General features: G+C 49.3%; 8 protein-coding genes across 8 annotated transcripts; 3 read left to right on the plus strand and 5 right to left on the minus strand.

The window, feature by feature from the left end:
* Positions 1 to 471: 471 nt before the first annotated feature.
* On the minus strand, positions 472 to 2,092 carry PtrM4_036690 (ProP, Permease major facilitator superfamily; the record flags this gene model as incomplete). The annotated part of the gene is made up of 3 exons (XM_066104169.1): positions 472 to 901; positions 963 to 1,302; positions 1,381 to 2,092. 3 exons carry the CDS (start codon positions 2,090 to 2,092, stop codon positions 472 to 474), a joined length of 1,482 nt encoding a protein of 493 aa, XP_065966371.1.
* A 701-nt stretch (positions 2,093 to 2,793) lies between these two features.
* PtrM4_036700 (PTR2, Dipeptide-tripeptide permease) lies at positions 2,794 to 4,840 on the minus strand (the record flags this gene model as incomplete). The annotated part of the gene is made up of 5 exons (XM_001939461.1): positions 2,794 to 3,457; positions 3,514 to 3,883; positions 3,933 to 4,301; positions 4,351 to 4,572; positions 4,630 to 4,840. 5 exons carry the CDS (start codon positions 4,838 to 4,840, stop codon positions 2,794 to 2,796), a joined length of 1,836 nt encoding a protein of 611 aa, XP_001939496.1.
* Positions 4,841 to 7,579: 2,739 nt separating this feature from the next.
* On the plus strand, positions 7,580 to 8,293 carry PtrM4_036710 (uncharacterized protein; the record flags this gene model as incomplete). Its single annotated transcript, XM_001939462.1, has 1 exon — positions 7,580 to 8,293. The coding sequence occupies one exon, from the start codon at positions 7,580 to 7,582 to the stop codon at positions 8,291 to 8,293; it is 714 nt and encodes a 237-aa protein (XP_001939497.1).
* Positions 8,294 to 10,003: 1,710 nt separating this feature from the next.
* On the plus strand, positions 10,004 to 10,345 carry PtrM4_036720 (uncharacterized protein; the record flags this gene model as incomplete). Its single annotated transcript, XM_001939463.2, has 1 exon — positions 10,004 to 10,345. One exon carries the CDS (start codon positions 10,004 to 10,006, stop codon positions 10,343 to 10,345), a length of 342 nt encoding a protein of 113 aa, XP_001939498.2.
* A 2,125-nt stretch (positions 10,346 to 12,470) lies between these two features.
* On the minus strand, positions 12,471 to 12,668 carry PtrM4_036730 (uncharacterized protein; the record flags this gene model as incomplete). The annotated part of the gene is made up of 1 exon (XM_066104170.1): positions 12,471 to 12,668. One exon carries the CDS (start codon positions 12,666 to 12,668, stop codon positions 12,471 to 12,473), a length of 198 nt encoding a protein of 65 aa, XP_065966372.1.
* A 1,607-nt stretch (positions 12,669 to 14,275) lies between these two features.
* On the minus strand, positions 14,276 to 15,607 carry PtrM4_036740 (TehA, Tellurite resistance protein and related permease; the record flags this gene model as incomplete). The annotated part of the gene is made up of 3 exons (XM_001939465.2): positions 14,276 to 14,763; positions 14,813 to 15,459; positions 15,510 to 15,607. 3 exons carry the CDS (start codon positions 15,605 to 15,607, stop codon positions 14,276 to 14,278), a joined length of 1,233 nt encoding a protein of 410 aa, XP_001939500.1.
* Positions 15,608 to 16,250: 643 nt separating this feature from the next.
* PtrM4_036750 (UhpC, Sugar phosphate permease) lies at positions 16,251 to 17,965 on the minus strand (the record flags this gene model as incomplete). The annotated part of the gene is made up of 3 exons (XM_001939466.1): positions 16,251 to 17,300; positions 17,355 to 17,609; positions 17,666 to 17,965. The coding sequence occupies 3 exons, from the start codon at positions 17,963 to 17,965 to the stop codon at positions 16,251 to 16,253; spliced, it is 1,605 nt and encodes a 534-aa protein (XP_001939501.1).
* An 882-nt stretch (positions 17,966 to 18,847) lies between these two features.
* On the plus strand, positions 18,848 to 20,070 carry PtrM4_036760 (DIOX-N multi-domain protein; the record flags this gene model as incomplete). The annotated part of the gene is made up of 2 exons (XM_066104171.1): positions 18,848 to 19,084; positions 19,135 to 20,070. The coding sequence occupies 2 exons, from the start codon at positions 18,848 to 18,850 to the stop codon at positions 20,068 to 20,070; spliced, it is 1,173 nt and encodes a 390-aa protein (XP_065966373.1).
* Between the last annotated feature and the right edge of the window lie 872 nt (positions 20,071 to 20,942).

Raw genomic sequence — 20,942 nt, forward strand, 5'->3', positions numbered from 1 at the left:
AAGTGCGTTGGTGAGACAGAGGTCCAGTTCAGATTTGGTTCGAACTGATTGCGTGCGCTCAATGGTGCAAGCAGCTCAAGTCCTCTACCCCTGATTGGCGAGAAACGATTGCTGGCCTGAGGAATGGAGTTTGAAGATCGAGTTTCTCTTGCAGACTTTTGTACATCAATCTACCAATTAGGTAGAATCTCTTTTCTGGTGTTTACGCTCGTCCACAGGGACAACCTAGTTCAAATGACGTCCTTGTCGCGTCACTTCTGACAATCGATCTCTGGCCATGCTATACGGCCCATTTACTGCGCTTCCTCAGGCTTGGTCCAAATCGATATAGCACGTATGGTATAGGTAGCGCAAGGGCACTGATGCAGCCGAGCACGGTCAAAGTCCAGTGTGTTCCCAAGTTCCCGTACATTGGGATGCTAACAACCGTCATCCCGCCAGCTGCAAGGTACCTGACAAGCGCGACAAGTGTCAACACCGACGCTGCGTAGGCCTCGTAGCTGTCGATGATGTACATGTATGCGGACATGAAGACGCAGATATTGCTGAAGCCGATGAGAAGTGACGCCGCAAGAGGAGACCATATCGAGATTGAAGGCTGTGACGCGTGTTATTGATGCATCTACAACGTTTGCAGTGACATACATAGTCTGTCCAGCCCATCCAGAACAGTCCGATCGACAATGCCGGTGCCCCAATCATGGCAAAGTACAATCTTGACTCTCGGTTTATTAAACTACCTGATCCATCGTCTCCATCCCTCTGAAGCTGACGAATTGTTATACGGTAGACAATCGGTACAAGGACAACTGCAAGTGCTATTCCAACAAATAGTCCAATGAAGCAAATGTTGGATAGTCCCTCGTTGATGCCGTATGTCTCGGTAAAGATGCAAGGGTAGCTGGAATAATAGTCAGCGACATGAGTTACTTAGATGCTCTTTAGGGAAAAGGGTTTTTTACCCATCTAAAAAAGTGAACAGAATGATGTACACGATGACCAGATACAGCGTGAACGCCATGACAACAGGCTGTGTATAGAGGAAGAAAGGCCTCGAAAAGCACCTCGAAAAGAGATTCCCCAAAGAGCTGTGGCTTGCTTCAGCGGTAGTCTTGAACTTGTTGTTACCGGTAAGTTTGCGGAAGTGGCTTGCTTTGTAATGGAGGAGTCGAGGAGCAAACGACTCTCTTTTAAAGAGTAGGATGAGTACGAAGACTGCGCCGATCATGATCAATGTTATCCATTCTGTCCATCTCCAGTTGATGTCTTGTTCATAGCCGATATAAGCGCCTATGACGGGGCCTGAGAAGATGGGTGGTTAGTGAGACTTTGCTGAAGCGGCAGAGGCACTTGCGTGATACCGGAGCAGGACAGACTCACCAAAAACAGGTCCGCCAAATGCGGGTATCGCAAACAAAGGGAAGGCGAACGTCTTCTCGATTGGATTCCACAGATCGCCCACCGAGCCTCCTGCCACAGTGAGAGAAGTACTTGCCAAAAACCCAGCCAGGAATCGGAAAACGATTTGTGCACCAAAGTTCGGGGCCAGAGCAGCACCCAATATCCAGCAAGCGAAGACAAGAAGAGATCCAAGGTATACCGGATATCTCCCGACAAGCTCTGACAGTGGGCTCGGAAGTAGCGCTCCGAGACCAAACCCAACAAGAAAGAGGGCAGTGGCCAGTAATTCCGCAACCTCCGAAACACCAAAGTCCGCAGATGCTCTAGTAATCACAGCAGAATCGATGGCAGATGCGGCAGTTGCGACGAAAGCAACGGTACAGACGAGTAAGGTAGCGCCAACACGATGAAGTGTAGACCATTGCTTTGGGTTATGAGGATCATCCGGCCCAACCCAGTCCACCTGGTAACAGGACTCGTTATTACCATCTTCCATCAACGTGATGCCCAGGATCCGTGTGAACGGCTCACTCTTACCCGCTGACTGCAAACCCCCCAATTCTTGCGCTTCATCAGATGTCATGGGCATGTGTGCAGTGGCAGCGGAAAACGGATCCGAGAATTCAGTAACGCGTTGGAGTTCTTCCTTGACATGGCACTTGATCGCCCTGTATTGCAGGAAGAAAGCCATTGCGATGGTGGCGATGCAGTCAAGTCGGAAAGCGGGAAAGGATCACATCGAAAGACGCTGGGAAGGTGCAGAGTAAATAGGTAGGTAGCGGAAAGGCGGATAATCCCCATTTTCCGTGACGTTTCCTAATTATCATCGGGAGATGCGTAAAATGTCCAGTATAGGACGATGATACTGAAGCTTTAAAATGGGACTTGTCCAGCTGCTTGCAACAAAAGATGCAGAAGTGGGTCAGAACTAGAAGTTTTTCGAAACTACCGATAACGCCTGGGCCATGATCCTGACGCTCTGGTTGCTCCGAGGGCGCTTTACTTAAAATGACACTAGGTGACGGCTGGCCCTTGCCTGGTCACGAAAGGGTCTTATTCCCGAAGCGCGTCATGAGGCGGAATTTTAAGCCGCATGCCACAATCGAAAATACCAAACAACAAAGACTCCGATGCCCGAATGTAAAGTCCGTTTCCATATTAAAAGGTATGACAAGGCAGGTGACAGAGAACAAAAAAAGAGGCTGCAGGGATACAACTCAAACACCAGTATGGACAGCACGAGATTTTGAGGAAAAGACAGAATGTTCTACCTGGAGATGGTTCTATCTACTTGTTGATGACTGGCGTGAAAAGTGGCAAAGTTGAGATTGCCTTCTTTGTCGACGCAGAAAGAGTCCCGAAAGAACATCCTGTTGTTTCGGAATGTCGCATTCAGGCTCTCTCAACACTCTCGGTCTTCGCCGCAGTGTACTCAGCGTTAGACTGAAAGCCACCCTCCGGAAGTTTGTCGAGCTGATCGTTCTCTTTGTCCAGGGACCTAAAGGTCCATGCGAAACCGATCCAGCCAAAGAAGGTGAGAATTGCAATGCTCACATACAGCCACACCAGTAGTGGATCTCCGGCCAAGGGAACAAAAGCCTGAGCAATGGCCGAAGAGAAAGCATGTGTGAACCAAAACATGCCTGTTACCAAGGAGCGCATGTTCTTTGGGGCTTTCGTGTAGGCATACTCCAATCCAGTGATGGAAGCAAAAATCTCAGAGAAGGCGATGAGCACATAGGCCGGAACCTGAGTCCACACAGAAAGATCCGGGGGCTGATCGCAATCTGTGGGGTACTTTCCACAAGGTGACTTCTGGTAGATGAAGTGTTGGATGACAGCTGCGACGACCATCGAAAGCATGGCACAGATGAAACCAGCCTGGATCTTCTTCAATGGCGTGAAGTTGATGTTCCAATGAGCGAGCTTTGGATACACCAACTTATCGAAGATCGGAATACAAATTAACAACGTGAAAGGGTTCAGGTTGTGAATGATGTCGTTTGGTACCCCGTTCAGTTTCATGGTCGATGCTTGAGAGACCAAATTGTTCGTCCTGGATCACACCTAGTCAGCACGTGTCTCGCGTATCATGGAGCAGTGAGGACTGACATTTGACTGTACGGTAGCCAAAAGATTGGCAACCAGAAGAACACTTGACATGCTTTGATTCCACGTCGCACTTCTTCGACCCAGGCATCATCGAAGGTCATCCATACGGGCTTGTTAGTAATCTTGCTTGGCTTCGCGCTGTCCCAAATGTTCGGATCCGATAGGTTCCTCCATGTCCGAACAGGATTCATGGAGAAGCGGCCCTTCAAAACCAAACCATACACCCTCATGGACTTGACGAGGACATCTCCTTGTGGAGGCTTCTTCACGTAATGCTTGCTAAACAAAACCATAAGAAGCGGGCAAAAGACAAAAAGAATTGTCGGCAGCGTAAAAGAGAGCCAGAAGCCGACATATTTCTCAGCATAGACTGGTGAGGGTCAGTGAATGACTCCTATTCGTCATATCATATCACATACCCATAGACACTTGACCGATCAGCGCTCCAACATTGATCAACAGGTAGTAACGCATGTAGACTCGGGAGTAGGTGATGCCCGGGTCTACGATGACACGTTCTCCACTAGGCTCGGTGCGAATATAAGCTCGGGGATGACTGGCCTCGTATTGCTCCGCAATCAACGGAGAGATGCAACACTTGAAGAAGCCAACACCAGTCCCGAAGAGGATCAACCCCAGAATGAATGAGGCAAGTGCGCCGTTTGGATTTGGTCCCATGACCTGAGGTATAGCGGCAATGATGATCAAGATGTGTCCAGCTGTGGCAACGCCGATGGCAAAGTATATGGTTTTGAACTTCCCCCAATACTCATCTGCGACCCAGCCACCTATGGGGAGTCAGCGCAACATTTGGTCGACTTGTACTCGTATACTTACCAACTAGAGGCATGATGTATGAGAAGAAAGCGTTGAACTGAGTGAGGCCAGTGCTAGCACGCTGTCCCATTCCCAAAGCACCCGGCTGACCATCGCCAGCTGCACCGGCTTCTGGGAATGGGCCTGTGGTAGGCAGATCCCTCTGTATGAAGTTGACAAAAACTGCAGTCGTGCCATAGTAAGCAAATCGCTCACACATCTCCACGATGCCGATAATATAGACTATAGGTGTTGGTGATTAGCTCACGCTCAGCCAAAACTTCTCGTCGTTGCGCGTACTCATCCAGTTGACCTTGCCATACACTTTACGAAGCGTCTGCCATTCTTCCTCTGTAGGGTATTGTTCGCCATTGGGTCCAAGAAGATCCTCGGAGGTTCTCAAAGATTTTTCCTGTTTTTCCAAACTTGAGCTGGCTCGCACATCGTTGTGTACTGGGACGGCATGCGCCATCGCGGCATCGACGATCTCAAGATTAGCGCCACTAGACATTATGACGAGAATGAAGGAAGCGAAACCACATCTCGCATAGCAACGGTATTCTGGCTATATTTATATTCTCACATCATGTGCCTGGGATATCCGAGCTGCCTTTTCCAGAAAAGCCATGTTGCCATATTATCTTCCTTCGCCCGTTGGGTGGCTGACAAGCACTCCCGTAATTTAGGCGCCCAGAGATAGAAGTACATAAAGGTTGCGCAGTCCGGCACCAGACCGATCCTGTATTCTTGGATTTCTGGGTATCACGGAAGTATGGTTGGCGCCGAGTATTTCTTAGGGCTGCCCCGTTCTTGATCGCTTGACGTTGGATCTTGGCGAGCGTTGCCGTGACAGGCCAAGCCTAAAAATGCCCAATGATACGCGTGACCGATATGGAATCATGCAGTTGTTCTGATTGCCACCCGATAGCAATCCGAGTAATGCAGACTATCCAACACCCAAGATATGGGAATTTCTTCACGCGGTCAAGATCAACACCTGCCCGATCAAGCACAATAACCACTGCTATCGCAGCTAATCACCCAAGTCCAGCAAACATATCCCAGAAACTCCAAGAGTCCTGTTTTGGTACTAATGCTTGTGCATGGAATTTCTATTGTGGCGATTGGTCGTACTGAGGAGGTGGTACGGTGATGGTGGGATGAGCCCCGAACGAAGCTAATCCTACAGTACACATCGACCATAAGTGGTGAGAGCTCCCCCGGAAGGTAGAAACGGTACCCGGGAAGATGCAACGCTGTCGCGATGGAGTGTTGGTGTTGCTGTTGGAGGCGGAGAGGGAAGCTGCCCAGGTGAGCCTTGGAGTGCCAAGCGCGCCCCACACGGTCAGACAGCTTCCGGTTAGCGTCGAGGAAGCTTAAGGACTTTGTCTAACTTCACCTTCTCGATTTGCTCATGAGTCCGGGACAAATAATAAAACCATAGCAAACTATGTCGTAAACAGTCTGTCAGAACACGAATTTGACTTGTCTTAACCCCCTGTACACTCGATCTCGTGGGTTGGTCTGTCAGAATTCGGAGGCTACTACCACTATAGCGTCAACAAGGCAAATCAACTACGTAATGTCTTCTTGGATACATGCTACCGAAATATAGTTTGGTGGATGCCGAAGGTTTCAAAAGTTTATATCATGTCGTACTACTGAGTATAAAGTGTTGGGATAACACCTTAACTGCTTTTTTGAACTGCTGCGACAAACACCGCGTTGTGAAAATCTGCTACTGCTAAGCAACGATATCAATTACTTTAATTATATATCATGTCGTACATGGCTAGTCGAGCAATCCCAACGCGACGTGCCTCTAACAAGGCTTTCTAAATGTAATTCAATCCGAAAGCGTTGTTCTTCGTATGTTTACTATAAAATAGTCAAACTCCCGATCAGATATTTCGTCATCTTCTCGAAATTAACCTCATCTTTCGCAGGTCATCCGACTCATTCTGTATATCCTGTTCCTTGTCTAAGAAAAGTGTGCAGTCAACGAGTAGATGGATCTTTCAGCCTCTGAAAAAGGCATTTTTGCAACTCTTTCATTCTACGACAATGAATTTACGCCATTGTGGAGATGCGGAGCGAATGTTGCATTTGCGTTGGCCTCGAGGCCTCGTTTGGTTTCAGTGCTTTGTTGAACTCGTCTGGCCCTCAGAACCCATTCTTGCACTGATAAATCAAGGCAACAAAGATCTCACGACACACAACCCCGAAAATTCCAGAGTGATATTCATGGGTCGAGCATTTTGACAGTGCTGGAGTTGACGATATTTTCAAAGTCATCAAGGCTGATCATGGCAACGACCATCCGTTGCACCCAGAACTCGGCATTTTGCTCTATATTACGAACTGAGAGATCTGATAGATATTACATGTGAGGATCTACTAAACCGGGCGCATATTTCCTCGGGGATTATTCCGTTGATTACTGGGAGCCGGAATCAGCAAGACACCATCCCGATTGTTGGAGTCCGAATCACAAGGTGTACATAGCAGATGCGTAGAGGCTTCGCGATTTCTTGGGAAAACGAACATCTTATCTCTACGACACTCGAACATCTCCACCCGGCACACGATTTTCGAGCATGACAACCTGTCACAGAACCTGCTAGCCCCGTCCCGAACAGTCAATGGAAGCTGAGGACTAGATTTTCTATGGACTAATATGAACATACAGAGTCACTATACTCCAGATTCAATTTTTGTAAACTATGGCAAGGAGTGAGTATCCCGAGGGAAGTGTTGGTCGTACAATGGCATTCACAATGATCCCTGACGCACAGTCCGCAACAATCAATTAAGTGGGTCCTAGAAGGTTCAGATTGGATTGATTGATTACCGCTTTAAGCCTAGTAGTTACCTATAGGAGTTTAAGCCCTACCTAGATAGGTAAGTGGGTCTAGGAGAGTGACCGGATTGAATTGATTGTTGCGGAGTCTACCCTGACGTGGTCCTTGCTCTGAGCTCACAGCGCAGGGCCCTAGCGACAATGAGCTTTCACGAGGTCTTTGACGCGCCGTACTTAATTTCTCTCCTATATATCCGACCATTTATTGTATCACTGTTAACCACAAACCGGTCTCATCACGCAACTCAACCACTTTCTTTGGGTTGAACAAGGATTTCACAGCAACTTCTGTAAGCTAAGACTTGCCAAAGAGACTTCATTTGTACCAGATCAGAATCGTTGATTATGCCTGCCAGACCGAATTCTCCACGTCCCTCGTCCGGCCCCAGCATGCCCACGCTGATGACTCCTCCACATCCTAACTACATCTACGATACAGGCCAACCCATTCTCGATATGCCGGATCATCATGACTATTTCTCTCCGATAATGAAAACGCGTGGCTTTCAGCAGGATTTACGTCCACTAACACCGTACCCGCTATATGACGACGACTACGAAGTCGACATATATAGTGGCCATGGCGACTTCTTTCGCCCTGGGACAGGGGAAAACCTCCGAGCACAACATCGGCTCCCAACACCTGAGGTATATAATACGGAACACGATCTCCCAGTGATTAAGCCAGATATCCCATGGTCACCGAAGACATATGACGCGGACCATGATCTGCCAGTCATCAAGCCAGATTCATATCTGGCAGAGACCTCAGATCCCAACCACGACGATGCTCAATCCGATGCTCCTGGACGTTCTCAAACTGAGCTCGTTTTTCCTCCACGCCGTCTTTCTGCAGCAACCGAGACTTTTGTATCAGACTATAGCAGACTTTCTGTACGCGTGCCCACCATGCGGAGCGATGAGACTTTTGTGACAGACCATAACAGCCTGCCTGTACGTGTGCCCACCATGAGGAGCGATACGTATCAGCCTGCTATGGGGGGTCTGCATCGGCTTGCAAATAATGATGTTAAGCGTTCAAAGCGCGATCGGATCAAGCGTTTCATTTGCGGTCGACAAAAGTTTGCATGGCAGACTAAGTAGGGAGAGTGGAGATGGACGTGAGAGGTTAGACGACGTATTTTCCGCGCATGTTTTCGTAACGTGGGAGATCATTATAGTGATTAAGGCGGCTGGTATACTTTTATTCGGGTATCCGACAGATTGCATTGCAAGAACTGAAAATATCATTATTTATTCAGTAGTCGTGCAGATGCTTTTGACCGTTTTTTATTGTGGCCCCGTTTCATGAACGCAAGGCGGGAAATTACGGTGTCCATCACGCGCTCATTCTTAACTCATATGCTGACAGCACTCGGAAAATTTAATATGAATTCATATCGACAAGTCCCAAGTCAACCTCGCAAGTCTACCTTGACCTATCCTCTTTTTTGGTTCTTTTTTTTGGTCCTCAGTGCAACAGTACACAATCTATTCTTTCAGCTCATCGTGCTTCTTCCAATGCTCCCCTCTTTATGGGGCATGCCAATGGATATCGATAATGCGTAAGTCGATATGACGATGATCCAGGTTTGTACAATCATAGCCATATCATAGTTTGGAGAAGCATCTACCACCAGCAAACCGTGTCCAAAGGTGAAATTTCGTTGGCAATCCGTGAATAGGGGCGAGAAAACCGACGATATCTGCATTCAGAAGCGAATGAGAATCACTCCGCAACTCTCGGTAAGAGCTCTTCATCATTACGAAGATCAACCTCGCTGACTTCGTTAGACGGACGGACCGCTGGAGGCGGGCGCAACAATGTTGTCGTTGGTACCACTACTAGAAAGTCAGAACGAGCGTGGTGCGCCCGTTGTGATTCAACCAGGAGCTCATGCAGCTCATATTGGGTACCAGGACGACTACATTGAGCAGCTTTATCTCTCAATCAAATGGCTTAGCTAGTGTTCTTTCAATATTTGCTATCATCTGCGAGCGTCGCGGCGCACAGGGTTCTACAATCCTCTGGATCATTCCAACGCTATCAAAGCATGAGAAGGGCAGTCAATTCAACATCGACTCAAAAAAAGATGGTGTACAGGAGGTATCAGTCCTTCCAGTAGCTGAGTTGTAATGATTTCTCATTCAAGGATTCTTCTCTATTCACATCACGCAATTGACGTGATTCGTGTCTTGAGGCACATGTAGCTGGCTCAGATTAGCGAAGTGAAGGAACGCTCGGCGAAGAAAAGGAGTGACGTGATCGAAAAAAGCTTTGCCAAGAAATAGCTTATTTTCATACAACTGCTACCAAAGAAGCAAGACGGGTATTTTAAAGATGACAGAATTGAGGGTGGTACAATTATGAACAGATAGAGTCTATTGGGGTTGCAAAACTATATTTTAGGACACAAGTTCCCGTACGGAGCGCACGTGACGCCAAGTATTGCTGAATGAATACGTGCCGTGCTCTTAGAACGATGGTAATATAGTCGATGTAGCCTGCTCGATTTCGCACCAGGTGGTGATTGCGGTATAGATAAGATAGTTTGACCCAGAGGCTTTCGATAATATTAAACTGCTGTTGGTTTGTGTCTAATAGTACGGTTCAACTCCACATGAGTACTGCGGTTGCTTGATCATCGTGGTCGATGTATACCATGAAACAAAATCTAGTCGTCTACTACTTGTATAAAAATGTGCCAGTCGTAAAATCTCCATCTTGAATATTCACGGAAATCACTTCGCATTTGGACTGGAAACTGCACACCTCAACTACAGCAAACTACACGTTGACAAAAAGAACCGAACATGACATACTTACTTCACCCACCCCGGAGTTACGTCGTCTTCGCTACTAATCACGGGACTATATCGCACTTCTTACGCCACAAGCACCGCTGGGCCAGATTTTACACTGAGCTGACCACACTTCCCGATTACATCAGTACCTCGTGTATCCGCGAACTAAACGACGGAACAGTTGGGATAGAAGCGGAGGCCTTGGATGGAGAGCAGATGGCTGAGGAGATCAAGCAGATGGCTGAGGAGATCAAGGGGCTGCTTATGCGAGACGGCGACGTGGAACCAGATTTACGATTTGCTGGGCGACTAGTCCATCGCAGTCAAGGCTCAGAATCGAAAACGAAGTGACTGTAAAGAAACGCTATGAGGGTGAGATTACGAGCTGGGATGGAGATGGTTTGGATGGGTCTCGGGAGGCGTGATACACATCCGAGTTGACCATGCGCAAGGACGTGAGAAAGGCCATGCTACCGGTAAATCGCCAAAGCGCGGGGTTTTTTCCCTCGTGTAGGCAACGCATTCAAACCAATGTAATCATGGCCTCGAGGTCATATGCCTATTTGTTACAATGACACGTTAGTCCATGTCTGCACCTCCGTCACTTGACACCACCTAAGTTTTGAGGCACAAACGTGGTGTGATCCCTGAAGACTAATGTTTTAACGCATCCCTGACTCGGCCGGCTATTTGCGACTCAGAATTCGGGATTCAAATCACGACATCAGGAGTGCGCGTATGAGAGAGAGGGGAGCAACACCACCATCGATTGTCGGCAACGGTGCAACCGCGGAGAAGCGAATTGGAATACGGAAACCGCGCGTCGCATCAATTCGCTCAACGATGAGTTGTAACTTAAATTCTTTAGTTTGAGCCGGACGCCATGTCAAAGGCCAGTGGGGACGATCATGTCTGGGGATGGAGTGGAGACACGATGGATGGTGCTGAGTTGTAAGCGTTTTGCTGTTGAGGGGCGTCATGATCACGTGCATGTGCCAGCGGGGTTCACGATCGATCGCCACGGCACTTGCCGGAACCTCCAGGACTGTCTGTACGAACAATCACAACATCTGCTGTTTATTCTACCGAAGCAACTCCGCGCATCACATAACTAGTTTTGTGCATAAGTAAGCACGCCATACAAGCGAAAAATGAGACGAGCCTTCTTTGGGCTGGCATCAAGGTACCCAGCTACCCGATTGGGCTCTGGTGTCTCAATTTCCCCTTGTACGACGACTTCTAAGCGTCCGGTGCTCCATTGATCAACATGCAGATAACGGCCCATCTACCTAGCATTATCAAAACTTTCCATGACCGATGTCATACGACCCCTCGCGTTTTGATCCAATACCTACTGCAACCCTAGCCCATATCTGCTGCGCGAGCAGAATCCGGTGCTGGCCCTGTTGCAAGCGTTGCAGACAACACCACGATGCAGCATCCATTTAGCTGCTACAGAGTAGTAAGTATATTGGGTTCCGGTACTACCTCCAGGGCGGGAATACACGCACAGGCCGCATCCCGCGGAAAGGCTGCCCAAGTGTCAGATGCACCATATCACTTGACCAGTGCTTGCGAGACCCCCCGTTTCACGAACCGGAACTAATCGACCGCAAGCCGACAAAAGCAACAGCGGACATGTGTAAGAATAGTACATGTAGTGTTTTGCTTTTGGCTTATACATGCACACGTGATGCCACGCAAAGGAACAACGCACGTATCTAGGTATGCAATGAAGTCGCGTGTGTAAAGAGACCTATTGCTTTTGCTTCAAGCCTACACACAACTACAGTGCGCCCTGGCTTGCAAGAAACAACAATGTATGCAATATGCATGCATGATAACCACACCTCACCTCGCAGTCACGCAGCTGGAGATCCAGAAGCAAAAAGGAATATCGAGTTCGAGGTATTATGATCGAATTAAAAAATTAACTACAAAAATTGGGTATTATAATGATGAATCGATCGATCCAGACACCTTCCTCCAAAACACTTTTTACCCCAAAGGGTATTGCCAAGTACATTAAAAGCTCGTGTGCTGTTTTACTCTTCTTCATCAGGATTCCTGGGCGTGTCACAACTCAATCCTCCACAAGCCAAGCCAAAGAAAAAAAAAAGCCCTTCCCCCATGCTTTCAAAACTTTTTCCCCTTTTCCCCACATAGGGGGGGCATCTCCCCATGGTGCTAAAAAAGCTTTCCCCGTAAACTAAACGGCTCGACTCGTCATACTGTGATGAGATGGCGCAAGTGCAAGGTATTTTGCCGATTATCGATGTGGGTAATTGGTGGATAGGATGACATCAGTGTTTCGGTGTTTTGACTCGTAGGTCGGCCCCCCAGTTTGGAGGAAGCTTGGCGTAACATCCGTTCCCGCCTTTTGGTTTGACTGGTGCGGGCCAGTTGTAGTCCAAGGCTTCCTCTCCCTCTGCGTCATCGCAGTTGGCTGTTGCTCTGTAGCCGCGGAGTGAGATCATCACTCGGTTGATTGAACGCTCTCGACGCTAGGGGTGGGCGATGACGAGCGGGTGTAGCGCGATGAGAGCGAGGGGCTAGCAATGGGCTGCTGGGTGAAGGAGTGACCCTCGGCTTCGGCTTGCTCGACGGGAAGACGGAGCATCTGGCCGCCAACTAGGTTGGGGACGTAGACAAACTGAGCAGCTGGGGAAGACATGGTGTTTGGTAGTAGGGTGGTTGTTGTAGAGGGTTGAAGTAGTAGTCGTGGTAGTGAAGTATTAAGCTAATAGAGTTTGAGGATAGATGGATATGAGGTGGTCTGATATCGTGATGATGATACACTGTTCTGCCTTCTTCAACGTGGGGATAACCGCCCATCTATATACCCGGCTCCATCAATGGCTCTCAGCTCCCAACGCGTACCTCAAAAAGATGCCCATGTCCCCATGCACCATCCTAAACCCCCAAGTGCCCTCTACCCTTGCAACCCACCAGGCCAAAACCCTATCCCCGACAATCCAAGCATCGCGATACCCACCAGTTTCTCCCGCGACCAACCACGCGCCGCCATGTTAACAGGGGTCAAGCGCCGCTATCTCCGCCGTGTCAGCCCAAGGCGCTGATTCGGCCCAGCTAAGCTGCAGCACGCGTGGCAACTCTCCCAAATAAGCTGACTTGTCGTCTCCGGCGGCGGTGATAAGCGGTTCATGCGTGTCTTGTGCAACGAGGTAAGCCCCGCACAGAATCCCATGTCCCATTTCCGCCCACCGGCCAAGCAGGCGCGCCGACTAGGGCCGCCCTCGCTGTTTAGCCCAGGCCAAGTCGCAATGTCCGTGAGTCTAGACCGACGTTCTGTTATCGTTGGGGCCTCGTGGTGCATGGTGAGGGGGAACAAGCAATCTGTCGCGAGGGGGGCAGAGGATCGGCGTGTATAGAGTTTTGGGCATAGTCATTTAGAGTTACCGCCGGCCGGTTCATGCTATTTGTAGCTCATTACACTACGGAAATGAGGTAACTATGGATGTTGCCTTTTACACAGATACGAGGGGGGAATTAGGATATACGATGGGTAGCTGGAAACCCGTTACGCCTCTGCGTTCTTGATGACGGATGGGTGGGGTTGCTGCTGCGACTTGCAGCCTGGGCGTTGCCGAGAATGCGGCCGAGAGACGTTCCATGTGTTTCTGTTGAAGAAAAAAAAAGCTTGGGGCCATGGCGCCTCGTAACCGATCTGTAGTACAACATGAGAGATGTGAGTTGCAAGAAGTGGTCGAAGTGCGACTCTGAGAAGTAGTGACAGTAAGCTCACGATAGATGCCGTGCCCGAACATGAAACACCCATCGGTCCGCTCTCCTGATCAAAATGAATTCGCTCGTTGCTTGTAATGCCTCATTCCAGCAACGCAAACTCAGCTATAGCGAGCGCCTCTCCGCCACAGACGAGTAAATCTGTTGGGAGCGAAGCCGAGGGCGGGAAATCTTGGACCCAAGCATTCCGCTATACGCAGAATACGCCACCTAATCAGAGCCTGGCCAGGTCATGTACCAGACGCACCAAGCCCGAGGGCGTAGTCATGACGCGCCAACGCACCCCAGATCCCGAAAGACTGTACGCACGGCTCCAGATTCCACCATCCGCATTATTAATATCGTCACGCGACTTGTCTTGCCACGCTTTGATGATACGTAGGCTTTGTCAACTCTCAAGCCCAGAGTTGCATCGGTACCGAGACTGCGTGCAACAAAATGGGTATCATATTGAAGTCATAACGCTATAGTCCATACGCTTCGCTAGTCATGTGTACATCGCTGTAATATTAGACATTATGGTCTGATCTTACCAGCCTCTGGATTTCCCCTGTTACCCTGCCAGCCCCAGGCCACCCTTTTCATTGTCTTGTCTTCATCCTTACCCGGCCACAAGATTTGTCCGAGCACAACGGCGCGTATGCAGAAGAATGCCGTCATAAACCACAGAATGACTAGCAGAATCGTCAAAGCGCTCGCGACACCATTGATGCCTTGGCTCTGCAGCACCTTGCCAGCTTGGATCGTTGCAAGCGTAAGTCCTGCATTAGGGAAGATAAACGCCCACCAGTTAAGCGAAAAGGACATGTTGCGACACCCAAGTAAAACGGCGACAGTCGTTATCATGAAGAACCAGTAGGCGAACAGGATGATAAAGAGACCTGCCATGATGCCGATTATCCGAACGATCTCGCCATCCGGGACCGAGATGTTGGTGAAGTAATTCGCTGGGACGACCGACGGTGCCTGATTCGCAAGGGCAAGAAGACCGGCAGCAGTGTAGCCTATGATTGTTAGCGTGGGATGCAGGAATGGTGTGGAGGATTGACGTACCAGCGGGTCCAACAGAAACGTACATGCCCGGCCGCGTAGTGGGAGAAGGTAACTCGCTCGTCATCAGGCGTTGCATGTAATGGCTGTACAGCAGGAACGACACGGCCCATGCAAGGCCCTGAAAGAGTACAGCTCCAATGAAGATGTTTCGACTCGCAGGCTCAGGCTGACCCGGTAGTATAGTCCCAGCCAGTGGTCCTACTACAAGCAGCGGATAGATGGGGAAAATCCATGCTGGCACGGCGTCGGCTACGCTTAGTCGCTCCAAACGGAAGAAGAGCGAATACTGCACGATGCCCACAAGAAAGGAAGCAGCGCAGTACATCCAGAACGTGACTTCGAGGGCTTTTGTAAGCCACGACCCGGTCGATGGGTTGCCATATATGTATGTACAATTCAGTATGAGGGCCACCGAAACCCAGTATGTGCCGAAGAAGAGACCCTCAACCGAGTGACGCAACGATGCGATTATTTTGCGAGGAACCAGGACGAATCGCACAAACATGCAAATGCTGAAAATGGTAAAAAGGACCAGGTCGGCGATGAAGACGACCTTACCGATGGTCTTCAAGCCGGTAAATTTGTTCGGGGTGTTTCCTAAGACGACGGCGAGAGAGCCTGTAGACATGGTGCACGCGAACCATGGCCTGTGGTATCGTCAGCTCGTTCTCTGGACGTCTCTGTCGCGTAGGCGTACCATGTGAAGTGCACAAGGCGATCGCGAAGCCCGACCTCCTCCGGTGGCTTCTCGTCCGCATTCTCATACTTGGCGTGTGTCCTGTCACGAAAATGCATATTTTTGATGAGTATGGAGAACCTCAAAGCGTTGAAGGAGTCACGACCATGCTATAGGTGATATCTGCAACTTCCTGGCCAGGACACCAACGATTTGGAAAGAGTGCCTTGCGCGATCCGCCATTTCGTCATACATGACCACGGCAAGTTTAACTTGTCTGTTGCGCATCGAGTGGAGAGGTGGGACTGCCGTTGATCCTCGGAAAAATCGGCACGCAAAAATGAGCTTGGAGGTTTGCGATTCTGATGCGTGACGTCATATGTCTTGGGGCACACTTCACGTGGGACACATCGAACACACATTCCAGGTTTTGTTTCGACAACGACGAAAGAGCGAAAGAAATCCATCCAACGGTTGGATGTTTGTCTGCAGCCGTTTTGCCATCATGTGAGCAGAGCCTCCCGAGCAGGGGTCGCGTGGCATGGTCAACTCCAACGGGAACAGCAAGCTAGACAAAGCCACCGCTCCTAAACGAGACCAGGTGATAGTAGACGATTATAATGACACCCAATTCCCAGTATGGGGTAGGAGCCAGAAGATGGATATTTCGTGTTTTGCATGATAACGCTAAGAAGCTAAAGATAGGTGCATCCTCCATAAATAGGTGTGCCACTGGCGCCTTGGAAGTATTATCGGTTGACACTATTTCCGGTTCCCTATATCCTTTGTCGCCTCGTCCGTAGATACGATACTATCTGAACTCGTATTTGATGCGCCTGGCGTTTCCACATCTGGCAAAGTCTCTTTCTCTCGCGCTCTCCATTTTTCGTCTTTTTGCTGCACCAAGCGGAGTATCAAGCACAACGCTATCATCGCTCCTCCGACTACCGAAGCAGCGATAAACCCAGCGTGGAAGCGCGGCGCATCGATAGTCTTCCATACGGCTGACTGGTACCAGATCTGCATGATGTAGCTGAACATGTTGGACAAGGCGATGGCGAACCCGCGGAACTCGTGATCGTGTGGTATAAGATCTGCATACCAGACGAACCACGGTCCTGGAATGCCAGCGGCGAAATACAAGAAATAGTATGCGACATACTTCAGCCGGTCTGTTACGTTCCAAACGGCCAAGATGATGACCGAGAAGAGTGTCCCGGCTTGCATGACAACAATGGCAGGCCAACGACGTCCTTTGAGTAATGGCGAATCTGAGAGCATGCCCGCTAAGATCTGAACGACAACGCCGATAGCGACTTGACCTGTTGGCCAGACGTTTCTTTCGTAGACAGTATGACCTTCAGCCTTGAGCCAGAGAGCCATGACAGGCTGTTGGCTTGGGAAACTAGCTTGCACAAGGAAGTATCCAAACGGAAGGACCCAGAACTGCCATTGCTTCATTACGCCCAACAGCTTCTTGCGCGTCCATGGGTTATGGCCTAGTGGCTTTTGTCCTTCAGCTATCAGGCGCTGACATTGTCGCTCTGCTTCTTCTTTCGTAATGTAGAAGGCGCGTGTCGTCTCCGGGAAGTCGGGGATGAAGAAATAGCCGATAAATGCCGTTGGGAGGGATATGACACCACAGATGATGTACAGCCACTGCCAGCCTTGCCGACCATGAACACCATCAAGACCTTTATATGCGCCAGCTTGAAGATAACCACTGAACATGCCCGCGAGCGCTGCAGTACAGTAGAAGAGGGAGGTCCGCTTCCCACGTTCTTCTCTGGTGTACCAACTCGATACAAGATACTGGGATCTTCAGTCAAAGTGTTCATAACAGGTCATGCGGGGGTTCCAACTTACAATCATGACGGGGAAATACCCGCTTTCAAAGAGTCCGATTAGGAATCGAATTGCGTATAGCTGAGAAACATTTGTGACTGAAGCAGAGCAGAATGTCAACGCGGACCAAAGAATCTCCAATGTCGGGATAAGAATCGACGGTCGGACGCGAGTGGCAAGCATGACTGCAGGTAGCTGCCCAACGACGTAGCCTGCAGTGAAGCAATTGCCAGCATATGTAAGTTCACTGCCGTGCATGTTCAGTGACTCCTTCATCTATATTCAGTCAATATCGAAGTCAACTGCAACCGCCCCCAATCAGTAGAACTTACTCCGGATACGTAGGCATTCTGGATGTTAGTTTGGTCCAGATTTTTACTGAAATATCCCAGACAGGCAGATGTCAGGAGGAAAATGTCGAGTTTGAGTAGGAACCATTTTTCTTCTTTGGGTTTGTCTGGATCGTCCCAGATGTACCGCTGAATAGTGCGGAGGGTTCTCCGTGTCTTCCCTAGTAAGCCTGGCTTCTCCCATGGCTTCGTACCGGTTGAGTCAAGAGAAGATGAGATACCTGACGAATTGACACCTCGGGCATCCACTTGAGGCCCAGCTTTTGCGGCTATGGTCGTCATGGTATCGTCGACTGCCTTGTTCCCTCAAATTGCTGCGAGGAAGGTTTCGAAATGGTGCAGTATATCGATTCAACTGTATATACGACCTTTTACATGGCATCTTACAGCTCTAGACTACAGGATATGCGGCTCAGATCACTCCACACAGCATTGCGCGATCATCGCGTCTTCTTCCGTCATCGGAAAATTGTATGTCTATGAGAATCCTGCACGACGCGGCGGGTTAACTTCGGTATCCTCGCGTGTATCGTATCGAGGAGACACTGGTGGTGCTTTGAGATAAACATGCACTACACCCAGAATGGGTAACGGCAGACCACGACAGCCTTGACCTCAGAATTCTTCTCCCTTATACTACGATAAGTGAGCATGCGTTGATTCGACAAGGGCCAGCATGGCGATTCAATCTGACCAGCAATTGTCCTTTTTGGTCATTTGATACAGCATTCGCGATACAAGGAGATCATTGCGACATCTGATAACGGCTGGCTCAAAGCGCTAGCGGGGATAGACAACCGCCCGAGTATGGAGTAAAATGCTTCATTCATGTACCGACTCCACATATTCCCTGCGCATACATGATATCTGATACATCCTTCGCGTTCTGGCATGCCAATCGAGCGCATGTTATTGTTGATGTTCGCATATCATGACAAATGCGATCAACCGAGGATGGGATTGCGACATTGAGGGGTCGTCTGATGGCATCGAACTCCACTTTCAACAATATGGCTATCGCGATTAACAAACATTCAGCACGAGAATAACGCTGAAACAAGACTATTTAGTACAAGAGCAGCCTCGTCGAGGACTTCATATTCAATTTCACAACATCCAACTACATTTTGTACACCTTGTATCATACACCTTGTATCATACACCATGTCTTCGACTACCATCGAAGAGGCCACAGCCAAGCTTTCAGTGAAAGATGATGTCAAAGAACATCTCTCACAGTATGACTTCTCCAAGCTCGAACCCTATTCCCACCCGCCCGAGACCAAAGAAGATCTTCCATGGTCTGAACTCGTCACGCTTGATCTAGAAGACTATGACCGTCCAGGCGGCAAGGAGAGACTAGCCAAGCAGCTCGAGCACGCCGTCCATCATGTCGGCTTCGTACGTTCCACAAACCCATGCTCACCTAATGTTCCCTAACACATCCCCAGTTCTACGTGAAGAACTACGGCCTCACCCAGGAGCAAGTAGACCGCCAATTCACCCTAGCAAAACACTTCTTCCAGCTCCCCACGTCCGAAAAAGAAAAATACGAATGCAACTACGCAGAAGCCGACTACAACGGATGGCGACGTCCCGGCCGCTCCCTGCGAGCAAACGTAAAAGACAACATAGAAATCTACAACATACCAAAATTCACCCCGGACTTTGCGGGAAAATATACTCAACCGCCTCTCCTGCAGGCCCACATATCAGAAATCGAGTCCTTCCAACGTGTCCTCCACTCAAACATTGTGATACCCCTTCTCCGCCTCTTCGCCATCGTGTTGCAACTGCCAGACGAGGAATACCTGGTCAAACAGCACACCTACGACAAGAAATCCGAAGACCACTTCCGCTACATGATCTACCACGCCCGCACAGAAGAAGAATGGGCAGCCTCGAAATACGGTGCCACAGACGGCCACACCGATCTCGGCACCGTAACTCTCCTCTTCCGGCAACCCGTCGCAGGACTCCAAATCCTCGGTGAAGACGGAAACTGGACGTGGGTGCGCGCACAACCGGGTACCATAACTGTGAATCTCGCAGACACGATATCGCATCTCACGGGCGGGTGGTTGAAATCTTCGGTCCATCGTGTTGTAGCGCCGCCGCGGGACCAGAGGGAGTACGAACGTACTGGTTTGCTGTATTTTGCTAGGCCGCATAATGATACAAAGTTGCTGCCGATTACGCAGTCTGCGGTGCTGGAGAGGGCGGGGGTGAGGCCGAGGTTCGAGAAGGTGGTTACGATGGAGGAGTGGGTTAGGGCGAAGCAGACGTTGCAGTTGAACCCGGAGATTGCGGCCAAGAGGTGGGGGGAGAGGGGGGATGGGAAGGTGGAGGTTTTGGCGGGGTTTTTGGATCAGAAGTATAAGGAGTAGGAGGTAGTAAGGGGGTTGAGATAGGACGGGTGTTTTTTGAGAGCTTCTTGAGACTAAATGTAATCTCTTTGCTCCTCTTGTATTCCATAGGTATTTTGTGTGTGTTTTCCGTTTATGTTCTACTTTTGTACATTCGTCACAACTGTTTTTTGGATGAATGTAAGGATCGTATCCAGGAGTGATCCCAACTTTCTATTCCATTTCTCGGTGCTGCCATGCCGACGTTGAAAACTCCTCTTATCAAGGACATTATGTACCTATCAGTACTGTCTCCTCATCCGATAAGTATCGTTCTTGTCTCTTTGCAGCGCTCTAATAAATTTTTGTAGTCACGCCTTGGGCGCAACGCTTGTCTAATCTCGCCCGTCTCTCTAGGTCGGGAAAACCAATACTCTTCGAAATACTCTACGGAATCAGGCCTTGAGGATAAGCCTTGTCCAACTTAGCCTGTCTCTCGGTGCCGAAGAAAGGAATCTGAAAGATCGGATCGACAATGCCCAATGCGCTGGTAAATACCGTCCGTCTCTTCTAGTATAAGCAGCTCGTGGCCGAATACTGCTTCCTCTTGGCAATGAAATGCAGCATTGGGAAATATTGTTAAATGCGTTCTATATGCATCTGTAATCATACAGAGGAGCGAGGCTCCGCTGAAGGGTACCTTGGACCAGGAAGTGAGAAGCAAGAGATCTTGGGTGTCGTTGTAAGCCAGTGCAATACATTCCTCTTCTTGCTGTATCGAACAACTTGCTGCGACGCCCTTGTTCATTTGAAGTCTTCTCCAAAATGGCGTCGTGATTCTGAACACTGATGCTGATATTACAGGACCCTTCCACTGAATATATCGCGGCTGTTCCGTGACCGTGGTGGAAGAG

This window comes from Pyrenophora tritici-repentis, chromosome 1, assembly GCF_003171515.1.
Source record: "Pyrenophora tritici-repentis strain M4 chromosome 1, whole genome shotgun sequence".
Taxonomy (NCBI): domain Eukaryota; kingdom Fungi; phylum Ascomycota; class Dothideomycetes; order Pleosporales; family Pleosporaceae; genus Pyrenophora; species Pyrenophora tritici-repentis.